This window comes from Pyrus communis, chromosome 4 (assembly GCF_963583255.1).
Source record: "Pyrus communis chromosome 4, drPyrComm1.1, whole genome shotgun sequence".
Lineage (NCBI taxonomy): Eukaryota > Viridiplantae > Streptophyta > Magnoliopsida > Rosales > Rosaceae > Pyrus > Pyrus communis.
In genome coordinates, this window is record NC_084806.1 from 12,945,304 (window position 1) to 12,966,625 (window position 21,322).

At 36.2% G+C, this 21,322-nt stretch overlaps 2 protein-coding genes across 2 annotated transcripts; one reads left to right on the forward strand and one right to left on the reverse strand.

Moving 5' to 3' along the window:
* Positions 1–2,461: 2,461 nt before the first annotated feature.
* Positions 2,462–3,517, reverse strand: LOC137730631 (EPIDERMAL PATTERNING FACTOR-like protein 5). Its single transcript, XM_068469610.1, has 2 exons — positions 3,193–3,517; positions 2,462–3,062 (listed from the first exon to the last, which is right to left on the reverse strand). The coding sequence occupies exons 1-2, from the start codon at positions 3,323–3,325 to the stop codon at positions 2,827–2,829; spliced, it is 369 nt and encodes a 122-aa protein (XP_068325711.1). The 5' UTR covers positions 3,326–3,517; the 3' UTR covers positions 2,462–2,826.
* Positions 3,518–16,183: 12,666 nt separating this feature from the next.
* Positions 16,184–17,127, forward strand: LOC137732713 (zinc finger BED domain-containing protein RICESLEEPER 1-like). The gene is made up of 2 exons (XM_068472000.1): positions 16,184–16,688; positions 16,805–17,127. The coding sequence occupies exons 1-2, from the start codon at positions 16,184–16,186 to the stop codon at positions 17,125–17,127; spliced, it is 828 nt and encodes a 275-aa protein (XP_068328101.1).
* The last annotated feature ends 4,195 nt before the right edge of the window (positions 17,128–21,322 follow it).

The window sequence follows — 21,322 nt, forward strand, 5'->3', positions numbered from 1 at the left end:
TTATGCCTTTTTCATTAAAATTTAAGGTAAATCTCTATTTACTACCCTCATGTTTCATGGTTTTCAACATTTAGTACATCAAATTTTTTTTGTCCCAAAGTCATACCTAAAGTGTAAATTTTGGAACAGTCTTATACATTCGTTAGTCAAACTGTTAACTCTGCCATTAATTGATGATGTTGCGCTCATGTGGATAATGACTGGACACCACGTGTCATTAAAAGGTCCACGTGGAATTTAAAAATTAAAAAAAAAATCACCCAAATTTAAAATATTAAAATAATTAATTATAAAAATAAAATAAAAAAAACACCCAACCCCTTTGTCTTCCCCACACCCGACACCCCTTCACGGCTCCACCCCGTTCATTTTCCCCTTGTTGCTTACTCGATTAGCCTTCCATCTGTCAATGTGAAGCTTCTTTAACAGCTTGCAGCGTTCGGTGATGAAGACCAATCCTACATTGGTCCACTCGGGGCTCTTGACCAGGTGCAAAATCTCCAGATCCAAGCAATTAGAGATGGCTCCCAGTCCCGCATCGCTGACCTGAAGCTTTTCCAGGTGGATCTCAACCATGGAGGTCACTTGCTCGTTGATTTCGACGACCCAGTCATCAGAGACCTTCTTGAGCAGGTGGAGGAAGGAGACCTCGTGGGGGCGGAGGTGGTTCTGAGGAAGAAAACGAGGAAAGCTAATGCGATGAAATGGATGGAGATGGAAGATGCGGCCATGGATGAAGTGGGTTAGAGCTGAATCTGGGTAGGGATTGAGCAATGGGGTTTCTAGGGCGCGGGGAAGATGCCCATTTGCAATTAAAGGTGAATTTCTTTGGTTTTTTTAGGGTTTGGAAGTGGAAGAAAGCAGAGGAGGAGGGTAAAGAATATGGAGGGTCCGCAACGATGACGAGTACTGAGTGGTAGACGACGGCGAGGGGTTGCTAATGAATCTCAAGTCGCTGTGCTTGAAGATGGATTCTGGAGATTCATGACGGGGAAGATGAAGGAATTGGAAGCTCTAAGGTCGCAGATGCCTCTGGCTTTGGGCAATTGTGTCGATCCGGCAAAGTTTGTGTTGGAGGTGATATCAGAGGTGTTTCTAGTGGACAATAGAGTGGAGAGGAGCAATAGGGGGTGTGCAGAGGAGAAGGGTTGCAGAGGAAAGAATGGGAGGAAGGGGGTAGAAGACAGTGTATGTGTTTTTGTTTTTTTTTTTTTTAATTTTATTTTTAAATTCCATGTGGACCCTTTAATGACATGTGGCGTCCAGTCATTGTCCACATAGGCGCCACATCATCAGTTAACGGCAAAGTTAACTGTTTGACTAACGGATGTATGAGACTGTCCCAAAATTTACACTTTAGGTATGACTCTGGGCTGAAATGATGTACTAAATGTTGAAAACCATGAAACATGAGGGTAGTAAACAGAGATTTACCCTAAAATTTTTCTTTTGTCCTTTTTATTAAAATTTAAGGGGTTTTCATTAAAATTTAAGTCTTTTTAATTAAATAAAGTTATAGCATGGTTTTTTTTTAATTAAAATAAACTTAGCCCAAGCCCTTTTCATGAAAGTTCCTTTATTAAAATCCTTAGAAATCTAAGTGTATTCAATTAGGATTTTAAAGAAGTTTATAATATTCTAGATTTATTCAATTAGGAATTTATTTAAATTTTTTTTAAAAAGTAGAGGAATTTGAGAGATTTCATAGTATATTTTAAGCATTCACAAATCTCACATCCCTCCCTGAGATTTCGAGGGAATTGAATCAAAATTTTACATGGAATCTCTACAAATCAATTAAACTTCATCAAAATCTATGAATTTATAAATCCATTAAAATCCCTCAAATTAGCAATTGAATGCACGTAGTTTTAAACTCGCCTGAAGCTTCTCTAATCCTTGGGCTAAAAAAGGTTAGTGGCTACGACCTAGTTATTGATGTTGTTGGCTACTTGTGGAAAGACCAACGACTGTTTTTATTTTTATCAGACGACCCACATAGTTTGATCGTTGGTTGAAACAACAAGCCATATTCAATTTTGCTTACAATCAAATTTATAAATACATTAAATCCAATGGTTGAAATCGAATATGAGCAAATCTAATAGTAAAAAGAAGATCTAACAACCCAAAATTAAATTCAACGGCTAAAAAAAGTTACTGAAAAAAGTTAGGATAAAATCATTCCTTAATAATTTTGAACTAAAATTTTAAATCAAAACTATTGAAGAAGAAAAGTTGTTTATGTGGTATAAACTAAATTTTTGGGCACAGAATCTAGTTTTTAACTCAACTACAGGAGTTAGTGTAAGTAGAGTACTCTGGACTCTAGAGAGAGAAAAATAAGAATAAGCTCATGATATTGAAATTTTTTTTTATTACGTTCGAAACATAAAATAAAGTGATACACTACATATCACATATATTAAAACATAAAATTCAAATACTCAGTTCAGTGGTAAGTACTTACTTTTTAATTTTGTCCAATAATAAACTAACACATGTTTTATTATTTTACATGACCTCAACTTTATTTCTGTCCATAATAATTTAACTTGCAGCAATAATGCAAAATTAATAAAAAAAAACAAAAATATAAATGTTACATTCTCACCACTTCACCTGTTCCCCACGTTTAGCAATAGCAATAATAATTAGTATATGCTGTCAGTGACCAAATACTGGGGAAAAAGGTTTAATAATAATAATAATAATAATAATTACTAACAGATTTTTTAAAAGCTAAAGAAATTGGACTATACTATATACGCTACTAGTGTAATTAAATAAAAATTAAATTAAAACGGTTTAAATTTAATTAATTTACTAGGGCATGAAGAGATGGTTGCCACACTTGCAGCGCCAAGCTTCGGGGTAGTACTCGAGAGGTATCGAGACACCTGGTTGGATGGCGACGTGAACTGCCTTACACGGCGAGCAGCTCCCGCACTTGGATCTGCAACTTGGTGGCGATGAACCCAGACGAATCTTCTGGTGGGTCACGACTCGCTCCAATGCTGGCCCGCTTTCACCTTGATAATGATGATGATGCCCACCACCTCCTGAAAAAATCATTTTATCATCACGAGTTCAAGCTCAACAGAACCGATTCACTACTGAACGAGTCAAAACTCAAAAGGAGGTTAGTAATTAGTTGTTTCGGTGGTGTGGTTTTGTTACTAAGTTGCTTACCAAGTTGGGTTTGAGTGGTTACTGCCGTTGAGGCTGAGGTGAATAGGAGAAAAGTGAAGGCTGTGATGACGGTTGATGGCCTTATATAGTGGTGGTTGTGGTGGCGGTGGCGGGAGCGGCGCAGCACGCCCATCACCTGAGGTGGAGGTGCGCAGGTTACGAACTGGGCTACCTGGGAGTGGGATTGATATAGTGATGTAAATAAAGAGTGAGTAGGGAGATTGAAAATTCAGGGATGGAGGGAGTGATGCTTTCCCGTGCTTTTATTGTTGTTGCAGTTTTTGCCTGTGAGCGTGTGAGGAGGGATGGTCCAAGTCAAAAAACAGAGTGCCCAAAAGATCAAAGAGAGAAGCTTATGGAAAGAACGAGAGATTTATTTGGATTTGTTTTATTGTTTGACTAAAAGGGTGGAGAGTGATGGGACCCTTGTAAGGCCCTCCATGATTGGCATGTAGACGATTAGAGTCATGATTAAAAGCCATATTCACTAGAATGCCATTGAGATAGTGGAAGGGTGTGTAGCAAGAGGAACTTGGACAGGACCGTCTAACTGATGACCGGCTTGACGCATTGCCAGACAGCTTCACAAAAAATACGTCACTAATAAAGAAAAATAGGATATTTTGGATGCGATTTCTAATTTTTAATATTTTTTAAATAAAATTTTAATAGTATTCAAAGTTTGATCAAAGTTTCTTGACTTTGTATACCTCATTATATTACTATTAATATTTATATTTTTATAGTTTTGACATAAATTGTTTGATATTTTATAAGATTTATAATCCTATAAATTTAAAATCCCTCATTATAATACTATTAGAAACGGTTACAATAAAAAAATTCAAACATTTTGATTGAATAAATGGATAAACACTATGCAAAAATAAGAAATAATAAATGGCAAAAGAATGTATCCATAGTGTTAAAAAAATTGGTACATTTCACATATAACAAAGTGGTACGTTAATAAAAAAGAATGGCTACATTATAAATAAATTAGGGTACAGATAAAAAATTAAAAAATTATGAGTACAAATGAATTTAAAAAAAAATATAGGCGCTAAAAGAAATTAATACATGGGTACAAAATAAAACTAAAAAGAAAATACTACAAATTAAAAAAAAAATGTTGCAAATTAAAAGTGGGTACAAACTAAAAATATAAATATATGATACAAAGTTTAGGCATAAAACATAAATATACCATATGTAATTTTTCTATCATTGATTAAATATACAAGGTTATGTGACGGTATACAAATGGGTACAAACACAAATAAAACTTTGAAAAATATGGGAACAAAAAGAAACTAATATATGGGTACAAATTAAAAATGAAAAGAAAATTGGTACAAATTAAAAAATATTTGCAAATTAAAAATAGGTACAAACTAAAAATAAAAATATATGATAAAAAAATTTAGCCACGAATATAAATATACTAATTGTAACATTTTTAACACTAAAGGAATATATTTTAAAAATAAAAATATTTTATTATTCAAATAATTAATGATTTTATTAATACCTAAGGACCTTGATCAAAAATTGAAAATGAATAGGATTCTAATAAATGGAGTAACAAAAAGAATGATGTGAACCTAATTTCTCCAAAGAAAAACCCTTACGCAATAAAATACACATCACTCCTCTCACTCACACTCAATCTCTCCTCCTTCTATCTCTCACCCTCACTCACTCTCTCCTCTCTCTCTCTCTCTCTCTCTCTCTCTCTCTCTCTCTCTCTCTCTCTCTCTTCTCTCTTCCTATCTCTCACTCACTCTCTATCTTGCCAAAAGGTAATTTATCTCTAAGTTTTAATTTTTTTCATTAATATGTGTTTTATTGGAATTAATTATGGGTTTGGGGTTGGATATAGGGTGAGGGGTGGAGTTTTGGGTCGGATTTGGGTTTTTGGTAAGGAATCGTTGGCTTTGACGGCGGAAGTTAAGGAGTTGAGGATTAGGACACTATCAGACCATATTCATCTCCATTACCACCAAAATAGATTTGTATTAGGATTTTATTATTGTACTTTGTTAACTTATATATACATTTTTAATGTAATATATATTATGGATAATTTGATCACTATTTTTCATATGTAATTTTATTTTGAATATGTCAATTTAAATTAAAGTAATTAAAAAAAACATATAATTAAATTAAATTAAAAAGTAAAAATTTGAAAAATCTTGAGTTGCAAAATATTTCGTCGCGCAAACAATTAATATAATTAAATTAAAATAAGGGAAATAATAACATAAAAAATCAAAAATCTTGTGTGACAAAATATTTCGTCGCGCAAAATATTAAATTAATGAAAAAAAAATGAAAACCAAAATCTTTGCACGACAAATAAAGTACCTTTGCGTGATGAAGATTAATGTTCATCGTGCAAACCCTTCATTGTGCAAACCTTATCTTCATGAGCTTTGCGCGACGAACCATGCGCGGCAAATTTTATTTCGTTGCGCAAACTGTTTTTTTGTAGTAGCGAAAATTCGAGCATCATCTAAACTTGTGTTGATACAACTTCAAACACACAGTTCTACTCCTTGTGAGAGTGACATTTACATGTTGAAGGATACAAGAAAGAGGAAATTGTATTAATCCAAATGGAGCAATGATCATTTAACTAAAAATCCATGACTAATGGTCCCTTAGCTCATCAAAACGTGCAGCTATGGTCTTTTTCGTTAACTTCGTTAAAACTTCCGTCAAAATAAGTCACGCACATGAGGCTAAATAAAGGGGCAAATATGGAAAACCAAATGAAAAAAATTGTAGCAATGGTCCCTCAAAATAACCCAATTGAAGAAATGGTCCCTCAACTTTAACGCAATTAGAGCATTAGTCCTTCAACTTTAATCGAATTGTAATAATGGTATTTCCAACATAAGTCATTTTAATGGAATTCTGATGGAGTTAGCAAAAATGACCATAACTGCACATTTTAATGAGTTAAAAGACCAATAGTCATGGATTTTTAGTTAAAGGATCATTGCCACTTAGATTAAAGTGGACAGACCATTGCTACCATTTCATCTACAAGAAACGTAAGGGTTTAGTGATAAAAACCTGTAAACTTGTTGATTTGCAGGTGGTAAGATGCAAACTATGAAAATAATCTTGGTGTGGTTAGGTGTCGACCAATGTCGAATTTTATGAATCTGTCATTGCTTATTCACTTAAATGACTAATCCAGAATTGGCTGCACGTGTGTCTACTATGTGGTGCTCTCTTATGATGGAGCATATTGAAGAATACAAAAACTCCCACATATGAGGATTGACAAAATTAAATGTAACTTATATTGAATTGTTCCACTTTTAACACCTCAAAAGCGTTTGTGATAAAACCATCACTGACACATCCTGACCGGGATGTTCACTAGGACTCTGAATTGAGCTGTGTTGGCCGATACCTGGAAGGTGACGAAGCCATAAAGTGCACTATACCCGGGATGTTCACTAGGACTCTGAATTGAGCTGTGTTGGCCGATACCTAGAAGGTGACGAAGCCATAAAGTGCAGTGATGTGGAAAATGTGAATAAATTTAAACCTAAAAGTGCCTAAAAACAAGAGTGCACTATGAGCGGGAATGAACCCAATTCACATGTGATGACAGAGCGTAAGTACAGTACGGTAAAATAAGATGAGAATTATACCATCGATGCTAATTGCCTACACCAAGATTTGCCAATAATCCTTGTCGGTATGAAAACTATGCTACTAACACATGGAAGGGCGAAAAACAAGGGTGAGTGGGCCCAAAAATAAAGTTTTAATAAAAACCTTTTGAAAGCATTATAACCCCTCGCCGTAAAACCTGTATAGTTTCCAGAAGATAATACTACTAAGTAGGTATAAAAACCAATGCACAAGAGCAGCGAAAACTGAAGTAAGCCATGTCATAATATCACAGCAATAATAAATGTAAGCTAGGTGTAAAACCAATATAAAATAGTATGCCAGTCGGATTCACTTAACGTGGCCTGTGCCACTGGACCTGTAACTCATCAATATAGGCTAGCACACGAGTCAGAGTCACCTAATGTGACATGTACGGCGGGCTGGTTATAAATATGTACGCTTAAGTGCTATGATCACATGAAAGCTGTGTAATAAATCGCGAGTCACCTACGAGTTGGAACCACTTATTATGGTATGTACGACAGGCTAACACCAGACTTGGATCCAAGGTGAGCGTGCTGTGCGGGAGGTGAACAATTACATGAAGGCTGGCCCTAACCTCGGGTGGGAGCACTAATACCGGGGTGTAGCCATGATGAGCTCTAAATAAATGTGTGCATACCAATGCAATACAACCCATTCAATCACATAATACTCACCTGAAGTTTACCTGAGTCTCCGCAGCATCACACAATACAATTCACAAGTGTAACAATGCAATATTAAAAATGTAACTTATTTACGACATGGCAAGCAAAGCATAGTTCCATATAAAAAAAAAAAAAACGTTTCTGGAAACTGTAAAGTTTATACACACACACACACACACACACACTATAAAAAGGAAAAAGACCCACTTGTGTTCCACGCTACAACTCCCTAGCATGAATATCGAGGTGTCACGAACGATCGGTGCCTAGAACAATTATCAAATTATGTCTCAGAATTCTTATCAGTAGAACACGTAACTTATATATCATATTTGGGAAGATCCTTACATCGGATTCCTGATCGGTAAGTTTCTAATATCCTCAAATATTGCGTACTATAACGTATCAAAGTTTGACGACGATTCAACGGTTGGATCGTTGATTGCTATAATAATCAAGTGACGGACCTTAATGGAACTAGGTTTAAACGACGGAAATTCGTCAATCGAACTTTATGTATGAATTGGAGAATCAAATTTAGCCTAGGAAGGTTAGGAGATGCCTCGGCCCACGTGCTGCCGTACATGGCAGTCGGCCACCCCAACTTGCTGGAAAAATTAACTGTTTCTAAAAATTCTCAAATTTCACATAAAAGAAGATCTTAATGAGTAGAGCAAGTTTTATATCTGTGGCCAAGTCCAATTTGGCCAGGAAATGCTTCAATTTGTCTCGAACCTGCTGGAACCTAAAAATTTAGGTGAGCTTCAATTCGCCAAATTTGCAACTCCGCTGTCCCCAAACTTGTTTAGGCTTTGTTCCTGACCTTTAAAGAAGTGCTTTGATGGTGAAGATCAAGTGTATTTCATTCGAAATTGGTGACTTGCCACCAAGAGTCCCACGGCGCCGTCGCCGCCGTACACCATGAAAATGCCTCATTTGCTTCGAATTTTTGGGTGATCAACTAAGGAGGAAGGGCGTGATGATGTTTGTAGGTGATTGGGGGGGTCCTAATTCACCGGAAAAAATGGTGGGAATGCGTCGAAATTCACTCAGGGTGACCAAGTTTTGAAACGAGTGACGGGTCAAGGGGATAAGGACCAGGTTCCTCTCATTCTCTCTTCCTTCATTTCCTTCCTTTCTTCTCCTCTCCCATTGGTTCTCTCCTTTTCTCCCTTTCCTAATTGGTCCAGTTCCCCCCTTTTTTCTCTCATTTATCTTCCCTTAAATCTGAGCCACACACGTGGCCTTCCAGATTTTGCTCCAAAAATCTGGAGCATTACAAAATATAATAAATTTACAATTTTGCCCTCGATTTCATTCGTTAACAACTCCTTCGTTATAACTCCAAATTACATTCCGTTTGCGCCCATACATTCGTTGCGACGAGTACTACGAGGATACGCTAAGAAAATGGATCTTACATGACTCGACAAGGCGGTCAACAAAAGTTAATGAATTTGCCTCAAAGGGCATTTTCAAAAATTTCACATTTTAAAATTATAAAAACCGTAGTTTTTGGGGACGGGTCGTTACAATCTACCCCCTTAAGAAAATTTCATCCCTGAAATTTAAAATAACTTGTTATATAAGAATAGTGAAAAGATAGTAGAAAAACAACTATGTAAAGAAGATATCAAGTTAGAGCAGTTGCATAAAAGAGAATGTCATTCTGTCGCAATTGGAGTGCAATTATTCCTCTTTCATGCCTCCAAGCTCATACCTTCATCCTTCCTTGATAATATAGTAGTATGATACCCGTATAAAATATAGAGTCAAAAATATGTAATACTACGTAACAACGTAAGCTAAAAAATATATGCATATAATAAGATAACAACAAGAAATAAATGTATAGTAATGTACAATTCAAATACTTGTATTGAGTTTAAAACTGAAAATGAAAATAACTCACCCAAAAATTTGTAATAGCAAAATACCTATAAAAACTACTTAGTAGGAAAATAATTTGCATGGAAAATAAAAAACCCAAAATGAAAATGGACCTTGCTAAGCATTCGTCATGTCACGAATTTCGAGAATGAGCGTGTGTGTCACGAGTCGAGTCCAAACCTTCACTAACTAATAACTGCTGCCGTAGATGAGCTGACTAGCTCACTTGCTTAGTGAACCCAACTATTAAGCCATCGATATTACAGTCTGTAGCCTATAATGTTGATAATTAATTGTTGTCTCAATAAGCTAGTGAGAAGTTCCCGAGGATGCCAAAATATCATTTTGCTCCGCATGTGCAAATATGCCTAGATCATTTAATTCATGTCTTGATCGTGATGTTGTACTATCCCAGACCGCACTAATCCAGTTGCTAGAAGTGTTTTGACATCCATGTAAGCCTGAACCATCAGTCCTGAAGTAAAGTAGTGAAAATGCACCTGGACAAACACTTATCTTAAAACATTTCTTTCGAGACTAACCACGATGATCGCTTTCCAAATTGATGGTATAAGATCTGAAAACTTGAATTAGAGAAACTATATCTCTGACCACATTCTTCAAATGACAGTTGCAGTCTTGAGTCACACATAGAAATTAACGCCATAATCACTAAGCTCAAAACCTACATTTATACCTTCACCAATGCCACGCTGAAAGGCTACTTAATCTTCAAGACCATATGAAACTCTTCTTGGTATATCTGGTAGACTCGTGAGAAGATTATGCCCCAACAGTTCCCGCTAGCATCGATATGAAACTGGGTGCACGCATCCGCCAGGTTGATATATCGTGAATTCTTCACTGATTGAGCGAGAAACCATGTCGAGAAGGCTTGGTAGTTTCTGGAACATTTAATCACCAACGATCAAGATTCGTTCAACAGAGTATTCGTTGGGTGATTGAGGAAGTAATGATCACACTAAATTTTAAGCGTCGAGCGATTCTCTATACAATCTGTCTACATAAAAAAAATAATATGAGGTGCAGTGGTGTGGACAAGAATCCAATGATGATTGGAATGTCTTCTGGCACAAAAAAGTGAATATGGAATCATAGTTAGAATAGACGCTGGTCTAAATGCCAGAAAGATCTGTTAAGTTCAATTATGAGGAATTTTACCAAGTGGTCTAAACATAGTTTCTCTGGACCAACATAAAATGAGCTAACTTGTCACGTCGATCGATGGTCATTGAAACATCATCATAACTCCATAAGTACAAGATACCTCGTATTGGAAGCTTATGGTAATATTTTCCATCCTTATACAGATACAGGAAGTGATTATAACCATCCAAACAATTTATTGATATCTCACAAGTAACGTCAAAACAATGCTTGTGAATTCCAACTGAAGTGGGATAGAACAAGCTAAAGGTGCTTAGTAACTATGTTTGCACCACTAGGGTAATACACTATAGGGCATTTATAGGCATTGATTTGGCTCTTCCATCGTTGCTATCAGAAATTTTAGCTTATCTCAAATGAATATGTATTTGAGAAATCTAAGGTTGGTAAAGGTTCTAGACACGTTTCTCACCAAGAAGTGGCATCCGATATTTCAAACGAAGATAATAAAAATTGACTCTAAGTCCTGAATAGAATGGTTCATTTCAAACGGTTGTAACTGTTGCAAAGTATAAGTGATTCTCCATCATGTTACCTCAGCACAGTTGAAACATCTAGAGAACATGTCATCATGGATTTTCAAATGATCAATGTCATCGAAAAATGTAACATGAAGGTCGGAAACTTTATTCATAATCAACACCCTAAGCTGAACTAACTTTCCTTGATCGATATGTGAGGAAAAACATTATAGCCGAAAAATAGCTAACCAATTGTCGATAACTTGACAAGACTAAGGATATCTCAGATCTCACAACACTTTGTGAGAATGTCAACTTTCTTCCGCTACAACCTTTTGGAAAAGAGTAAAGAATATCTTTTACTGAGATCATGTCTCCCAAGAAAAGTACCAATCTAAACAAAACTCACGTTTGAGAAATTTTGTATAAAGCTAACTGTCAGTATTTAGAGAATTTGGTCTCATTACTGAAGCGGATGAGAAAGTCATCATTAAGACTACTATGAATTCAACAGGCTACAAAAGAAAACTCAAACTCAAGGAGTTGGTCGAAGAGACCAGCAATTCGAAATAAGGCTAACTGTTTTTCGTCGTCACCTGATTTAGTTGCTAAAATCTAGTTACGATCCCAAGGTTCGATCTTTCGCCTTCACAGATAGGTTCGAGGTTTCCTAGATAAGGGGTTAATTGGATAAATTCCTAATCGGTAAGCTTTCTTAACTATGTTCTCTCAATGAAGTAGGACTTGTTCGAAAAGTCACAAGAAAAACTGATATAGTGCGAGAAAGTGGATTGATGGTGTACTTCGTTTCACCATTTGATGATATTCCAGGTGGGATTTTTGGAATATGACGCCTAAATGTACGTCTTCGAATCGTACCATACTACTTCCTTTCACTTCGCCACGTGCTAGTAGATCTTTATAGCTTCCTCGATACTCCATTCACTCTAACACTGAGAAATTAACTCTAGCTTTAATTCTACTATCTACTTGTGTAAGTGATCGAAAAGGTTGCTAGTCAGAGAGGTTATGTTTACCTAGATAGGTGATAAGGTAAAAACAACTATGAGCTTACTGTCCTAATACAGAGCTTGCTCCTAACTTTCCGAGATTTAGTTTCTTCGGCTCCAGCAGTCACTGTTAATCAATCTATTAGTTGCGTGCCAATTAACAGATTTATGATATTTTGATATTGTTCGTTACCCTGAACCTGTGAACTGACATTCTAGTATAAAGGTATCACTTACAGATACTAGCACGTGTGTCCGATATCAGAAATCATATCGCTTGAATATTGGTTGACAGGTCTTGGATATCGGACAATATTGTTAATTAGTAGCGCCACCATAGACTGATTATATACTAGAGCCTGCTATGGTGGTGGTTTTGGAAGACTGATAAGGAATTGGTCCCGTGAGGTGGTTCCATAATTTTAGGGGAAATACTCACTACCTTAACGAATTCATACTAATCATAGGTATAGTAACTCGTACTTCGGTGCCAATACTCATCAAAATGACAAGTACATCACCAAAAGAAATTCTGAAACTAGTATTGGTTAGAATGTCCCAAAGCCAGAAAAAGGAATTTGCTAATAATCTACTTTAGAACGGGCTTAAACGGAAGTTGATCTTTCTCCTGAAGATCCAAAATGATAACTAGTGCATTTAAGAAGGTTAGTGCTATTGGGAACCAAACGTGACTGTCCCTCGGATGTTTCATTTGTCGAGTGCTACCTTTTTAGCACCTGGTTGTCGCTCAAGACAATTTTGGAATCTTGACGAAGTAACTTCATAGGTATCTTAATAAATGATATGCTAACGGGTACTGCTAAGGAATCAAAATAAGTTCTGGTTTCCTATCTTGAAAAGGTTGATTATGATGGCGTGAAAATAATTATGGGATTAATTTATAGATCCCTGGTGATACACCATTCGATACATTAGCCCTGCTTTAGGGCCATCAACTTGTCTCCAATTTACATCTTTCCTTGGCAGTGAAGTTCTTCGTTTTAAGTCTAAAAACGTTCGCCAAAGTGATCTTCTAAAGTGTCGACAAGTATAGAAAACTGCCCAAAACTTACGAAAGCTAACACATTTTTTGTATTCAACGAGGTGGCCAGATTCGAACATTAGGCTCAAGAATCGAGAATGCTTACATCATGCGTGTGATGAACACAATACTGCCTAACTTATGCTTTGATACCAACCTAACACACCCTGACCCGGGATGTCCACTAGGACTCCGAATTGAGCTGTGTTGGCCGACACCTGGAAGGTGACGAAGTCATAAAGTGTAGTGATATGGAAAATGTGAATAAATTTAAACTTAAAAATGCCTAAATACAAGAGTGCGCTGTGAGCGAGAATGAACCCAATTCACACGTGATGACAGAGCATAAGTACAGTATAGTAAAATAGGGTGAGAATTATACCATCGATGCTAATCGTCTACACCAAGATTTGCCAATAATCCTCATCGGTATGAAAACTCTACTACTAACACCTAAAGAGGCGAAAAACAAGGATGAGTGGGCCTAAAAATAAAGTTTTAATAAAAACCTTTTGAAAGCGTTATAACCCCTTGCCATAAAACCTATATAGTTTCCAGAAAATAATAATAATACTACTACGTACGGGTGGGCACTTGGAACCGAAAACCAAAACCAAAACACGAATCGAATCGAACCGTACAGAACGGTTTGGTTTTGCAGTTTTGAAACAGTTTCGGTTTCGAAACCAAAACGCTGCATGGAAAACGGTTTGGTTTTGGTTTTGGGTTTTCAAAATCGCACCAAAACTAAAACTGCACCCTATATTAAATGTTATGTTTTAAACTTTTAATTAGTTCAACTAGATTACCAGACTATCATCAAATTTTGCACTTCGAGTCCTGAAGGTTAAAACTCATCTTTATTTTTTCCTTAAAACTCATCTTCATCTCTCTCTCTCTCTTTCTCAAAAGTCAAAACTCATCTTCATCTCTTCCACAGTCGACATCAATGCCCTGAACTCACTACGTGCGACCTGGCTGCTTGCATCTCTGCAACCTCACTGCTTGCCTCCCTAGAACCCCTTCATCTGCAAGCCCTGAACTTTGCAAATCAAAAGCTTGGCAAATCATTCACCTGTTCTTCATTCCAACTAATATGGTAAGAACTTAGAACTTGTATTAGTTGGTTTAGTTAATAATTTGTAATTAAATTAGTTTTACAGTTAGGGTTCGTTTGAATCAAAGATTCAAAAAGGGAACTAGGTTAGGGTTCGTTTGAATAAAAAATTCAATTCAAAGTCTTAGATGTGAAATTGAAGTTGAATCCATTGAATCTTTAATATGGGACGAGATGAAACTATGTTTATTTCTGTTGTAAGCACTGAGCATCGGTCATATTGAGGGAGCTGGAATAACATTAGCACTTTCTTCGAGTGTTCTGCATACCACATTATATATTGATAGCAAAATCAAAAATTTTCTTCAATGCAGTTTTTCTTACTTATAGGACAATGAAAACTCTGAAGTTAAGCAACTTATTCCACTTAAGAACTTTTTCCTCTCTTTCTTTCTTGTTTTGCGAATCGTCTATTACTGATTTTCTGTTTCATTGTTCTTTTGTTCTTTCTTGTTTTGGAGCACTGTTGCGTATAAGTTCTTTTGTTCTATTTTCATTGATTTTCTGTTTTGTTGTTCTCTAGTCAGTAGTCAGGTGTAGTTCTAGTTGCAGCAGAAAACCGATGAATTAAAGTCATTTTATGCAAGAGGCTCGAAAGTCATCTTTCAATTATGGTTAAATTCCACATACCAATCTGACAAAACAAACTCATTAATAGTATGGCATTGAAATTCAAAGTTAGGACATTACTTTAGTAAGTATTAATATTAATCAAAGTTAGGACATTACTTTATTAATTAGTATTAATATTAGGTTACCAAATTGACAGGTTGAAGTTGAACTGAACTGCTTCAACTAGGGTTGAAATAAAATGGCATAATCACATATGGTCAGAGAGGTTTTCTTTAATGCTTGTGTTGTGTGTTGTAGATTATGTGCATTCCATTCATTTAAGATACTGAGCATTTCGTATTTTATTTCAGTCAAGATATGAAGAATCCAGCAAGCATAATGACATTGGTCACTCTTCTACGAGGGACTTCCCTGAGAAGCCGGAGGACAAGGCAATAGAAATTGAGTCAGAAAATGAAATAGACGTTGAAGGTGACCCTGAAAATAACGGTGAAGAATCTGAATGAGAAGATGAAAAAGTAAGTAACTTTGATTCAAGAAAACATAGCTGGGTTTGGGATCATTTTACAACATATTATGTGACGAAAAAACAATCGAAAATCAATGAAAAGGGGGAGAAATATTTGGCCGAAACAGAGCAGTGTGGGTGACTATGCAGCTGAACCGAGAGTTAATGGCACCATAAGCATGAGACACCACATTGAAAGATATTATAAATTTTACCAAGGGAATAGAAGTAAAAAGAAAAAAGTTTTGGTTGAGGATAAAAGTAAAGGTAACAATCTGGTTGATGTTGGATTTTCATAAGAGAGTGTGTTAGAAGCATGTGTCAAGATGGTAGTCATAGATGAGATGCCATTTTGTACCATTGATAAGATGAGGTTTCGACTTTTTTATGTTGTTGGTATTCCATTGTTTAAAGTGCCTTCTAGAAGAACTCTTGTGAGAACTTTTCTCAACATGTGTGATGAATCGAAGTCTTATTTAAAGAAAACCTTAAGTGCCCATAGAATTTGTCTCATTACCAACACTTGGACAAGCACACAAAACACCAATTATATGGTTCTTACTACACATTTTATTGATCATGAATGGAATATGCACAAGAGGATCATAAACTCTTGTGTTATTCCTAACCACTATGGAACCACAATTGCAAAGTTAATTGAAAGTTGCTTGTTGGAATGGGGGATAGACAAAGTTATGACAATCACAGTGGACAATGCTTCTACAAATAAAGTTGCTTTGAATCACTTATGACGAAAATGAATAGGTGGGAAAATTCATAAGCTATTCTAGGTGGCAAGTATTTACATGTGAGATGCATCGCTCACATAACCAACATAATTGTGAATCATGGGATGAAGAGGCTAAATAATGGCCTATTAGCTGTAAGAAATTGTGTGAGGTTTATGAGGAGCTCTCCACAAAGATTGGAGGTTTTTAGGCAAGCCGTGAATAGGGTGAAATTGACGTGCAAAGCAACGATTTGCCTTGATTGCTCTACTCGGTGGAATTCTACAATTGTTATGTTGGATGTAGCCTTGAAATTTAAGAATGCCTTTGCTACAATGGTGGACGATGAAGCAAGTCCCTTATTGGCTTACTTTAAGGAAGTTGAAGATGAAAAAGATGAAGATGGTGTGATTATTGTTTGCCAAACCAAGGGGAGGAAAAGGGTTGGATCACCAACGGAAGAAGATTGGTCTAAGGCAGAGGTTTTTGTCAAGTTTTTATGGGTGTTTTATGATGTGACTTTAAGGGTGAGTGCTTCTACACATTCCACGGTTCATACCAGCCTCCATGATGTCATAAAAGTGGAGACCACCATCAATAACTTAAAATCCCGAGCCAACATGCAAGTGGGTTTATTGTCGGAGCAATTATTGAGGCAATGACATCCAATATGAGATCAAAATATGAAAAATATTTTGACTCATACCATGAATTGAACCCTCTTATTGTGATTAGACTTGTTTTAGATCCGAGGTTCAAGTTGAGGCATGTCACACAACTCTTTAGAAAGAAACTTTCCGACATTGAGGCACAATTGAAAATTGAAGAAATAAAAAATATATTGCGTGCCCCTTATGATGAATATGCTCCCAATGTTGAAGGTGGAAAATATATGAAGAAATCAAAAAATTTACAATCACAACCTTCTTCTACCTCATCTAATGTGGCTATGACGGAAGATGATCTAATTGATGAATTGATGCATTTTGTTGAAGATGGTGATGAGAAAGTGGTGGAAGATGAGGTGAATTCTTATTTGTTTGATCTCTTGGTACAAATTACAAAATAGGAGTCCACTAGGTATTTTAACATTCTCCTATGGTGGAAGGTGAATGGTAACGAGTATCCTATCTTGACCGCAATTGCAAAAGATATTTTTGCAATTCAACTTTCGACCGTAGCATTATAGAGTGCTTTTAGCACTGACGGTCAAGTGATTTCGGATTTTAGGAGTTCTTTAACTCCAAAATATGTGGACGCCTTGATATGCATGCAAAATTGGTTGAGGGGCAATAATATTATTACATTGGAGGATGATGCGCCTTCAAGTGACCACATTGAGTTCTACAAAAGTATTAAATCGGGTAAGTATATCATTTGAAGTAAAAGAGCTTTCTTCGTTTTCTTTTTTCAACTAAACATCAATTATATTTTTTAAGTTTTGTATTGTGTAGAGTTGGCCAAATTGGCTTCAAGCATTGCCTTTTTTACTCTTGATCCACAACCACAACAAACTCCAAAGCAATCTCAAGGTTCTAATTCACAAGAACCTCCCCTTTTGCATTTACAAGGTGCAAGGTCTTCACAAGCTCAAAGGCCTCCTAAACCTTCAAAGAATAAGTGTCCAAAAGGAAAAGGAAAGGCAAATGTTTGAAACTTGAACGATGCAAAGTAAGTTGAAAACCAAGACTTTGTTGAATTCCATGAACCATTTTTTTTTTTGGTTGTACTAATGTCATAAGGCATTTTGACATTGAACTTTGTTTGAAACTTTGAAGTTTGAACTGTAGTTATATTATGGCAAACTTAACTTTTCAATTGGGTTGTAGTAAAGTATTGTGATTGGTGATCAAGTTGAATTTTAGTAGATGTGATGCGTAAGGATTTAAAGTTTAAACCCATTGATGCATTGGATGTTGTCTCAATTTTAGTAATTGTCATTTGTTGCAGTTTTGGTACATGTTAGCTACTGTTTTTTGCTGTAGTTTTGGTGCAGTTTTTTGCTGCAGTTTTTGCTGATGTTTTTATGTTGTTTTACTACTTTTTTTTTATGCAGTTTTGCTGCTTTTTTTTTTTTTTTTGGCAGTTTTGCGCTGTTTTTTGCTGCATTGTTGTTGCTGTTTTTGCTGCATATTCATTAATTAATATATGAGGAAAATAAGACCATCTCATGCATAAATATGTGTATATTTTAAATTGTACATTTTTTTCTCAAAAACCAAACCGAAACCATTTGAAACCGCACCGAATTGAACCAAACGATTTGGTTTCATTTTGGTTTTGGCTTCAAAACTGCACTAAACCGCAACGCGCCCACCCCTACTACGTAGGTATAAAAACGAATGCACAAGAGCAATGAAAACTGAAATATGCCATGTCATAATATCTGAGCAATAATAAATGTGAGCCAGGTGTGAAACTAATATAAAATATTATGCCAGTCAGAGTCACCTAACGTGACTTGTATGATTGGACCTGTAACTCATCAATTTAGGCTAGCACACGAGTCAGAGTCACTTAATGTGACCTGTACGACAGGCTGGGTATAAATATGTAATCTCAAGTGCTACGATCACGTGAAAGTTGTGCGATAAATCGCGAGTCACCTACGAGTCAGAACCACCTATTATGGTTTGTACGACAAGCTGGCACTAGACTTGGATCCAAGGTGAGCGTGTGGTGCGGGAGGTGAATAATCACGTGAAGACTGGCCCTAGCCCCAGGCGGGAGCACTAATACCGGGGTGCAGCCATGATGAGCTCTAAATAAATGTATGCATACCACTACAATACAACCCATTCAATCACATAACACTCATCTGATGCTTACCTGAGTCTCCGCAGCATCACACAATACAATTCACAACTGTAACAATGCAATGTTTAAAATGTAACTTATTTAGGACATGGCAAGCAAAGCATAGTTCCATATAAAAAAAACACGTTTCTGGAAACCGTAAAGTTTATATATATATATATATATATATATATATTAACATATCAAAGTTTGGTGACGATTCAACTGTCGAATTGTCGATTGCTATAATAATCAAGAGGCGGACCCTAATGGACCTAGGCTCAAACGACGAAAATTCATCGATCGGACTTCACGTATGGAATTGGAGAATCAAATTTAGCCTAGGAAGGTCATGGGATGCCTCAGCCCACGCACCGCCGCCACACGCCACCGTACACAGTGGTTGGCTGCCTTGACTTACCGAAAAAATCAACTATTTCTAAAAATTCTCAAAGTTCATAGAAATGAAGATCTCAATGAGTAGAGCAAGTTTTATACCTACTGCCAAGTCCATTTTGGCAGGGAAATGCTTCAATTCGTCTCGAACCCTTCGGAACCCTAAAATTTGGGTGAGCTTTGATTCGCCAAATTTGCAACTTTGCTGTCCCCAAACTTGTTTGTGCTTTGTTTCTGACCTCTAAAGGAGTGCTTTGATGGTGAAGATTGAGTGTATTTCATTCGGAATTGACGGATTGCCACCAAGAGTCCTACGGTGCCTTCGCCGCCGTACACTATGAAAATGCCTCATTTGCTTCGAATTTTTGGGTGATCAACTAAGGAGGAGGGGCATGATGATGTTTGCAGGTGATAGGGGGTCCTAATTCGTTGGAAAAAAATGGTGGGAATGCGTTGGAATTCTCTCGAGGTGACCGAGTTTGAAACGGGTCACAAGTCAAGGGGAAGAGGACCGGGTTCCTTTCCTTCTCTCTTCCCTCATTTCATTCCTTTCTTTTCCTCGCCCATTGGTTCTCTCATTTTCTCCCTTTCCTAATTGGTCTGGTTCCCCCCTCAAAAAATCTGGAACATTCCAGAAAATAATAAATTTACAATTTTACCCTCGACTTCATTTGTTATAACTCTAAATTACATTCCGTTTGCACCCACGCGTTCGTAGCAACGAGTATTATGCGGATACGCCAAGAAAATGAATCTTACGTGACTCGACAAGGCAGTCAACAAAAGTCAATGCATTTGCCTGGAAGGGCATTTTCAAAATTTCACATTTTAAGATCATAAAAACCGTAGTTTTTGGGGATAGGTCGTTACAATCACAGTCATTATGTTTTAATGGAATAAGATCCAAGTTGAGTGACAATATCCATGTTATTTATGGACAATTGACCAGTTTATATAAAAGTAAGTAGTTTTATCACAAAAACAAAGGTGAACTGCCAATTTAGTTTCTGAATTATAACCTAAGTGAAAATTAGGTCCCCTAAATTTTTTTTTTCTTTAGAAAAATCAGTGTTTGAATTATAAAAATATGCCAATTACATCTCTAATATTAGATTCGAAACTACTATATTCAATTTCCATCACTTTAAGTCACGTTACTTGCAAGTGATACACATTGGAAGGTAGATTGGTAATTTTTTATAAAGAAATAATGTACGGAGTTGACTTTTGAGGGTAAATTAAACGTTAGATTCGCAGTCTATATAAAATGTTAAGGACTTATAGACAAGAAAATGATAGTATTACATTTTAAAATATGTTAAGTGACTTAAGTTGACGAAAAATTAGATAAAATAACTTTGAATATAATATTAGGAATGTAATTAGCCTTTTTTTTTTTATGAATTTTAGAAATTTTTTTATCCAAAAAATAATTTAGGAACTTAATTTTCGTTGAGGTAATAATTTAGGAACTAAAATCGGCACTTTATTCAAAAACAAAAAAACAAAAAAAACAAAAACAAGCAAGAGTTGTAGAAATGTGAGATTTGGAAAAGTACGTGGGTTTTGGGGTAAATGGGTGAGAGCAACGATGTGTAAGAGGGTGGGAGGGATGCTGTGCCGTACGAGACGAACACGAAACATCTGAGTCAAGGTTGAACCCTAATGCCCCTCTTATGCACACCCTTACCCTCATGTGCAGACAACCATTATTGCTTCCTCCCTCTCTCCCTCTACCTCTATCCCTCTCTCAACATCATTCTATTCCAATTTCTAGCATGGTAGACCTATTAAATTCGCAAGGGGACCCATACTTGTACAAGGGACAGGTCCACATCGACATATTTTTGTTGTTTTATAATACATGGACTTTCTTTTTCTTTTTTGATAAAATAATAATTATATATGGGCTGGTATTGGCAAAAAAATAGAAAGGGAGATTTGCCCTTTTCTACAATAATTTATGAGATGTGGATTTTCGAATCCACAGTGCATGAATAAAATCTTAATATTCTATTCATTAAAAAATCAAGAGTAATGTTAGGTAAATTGATTTTTTTTAATTAAATTTG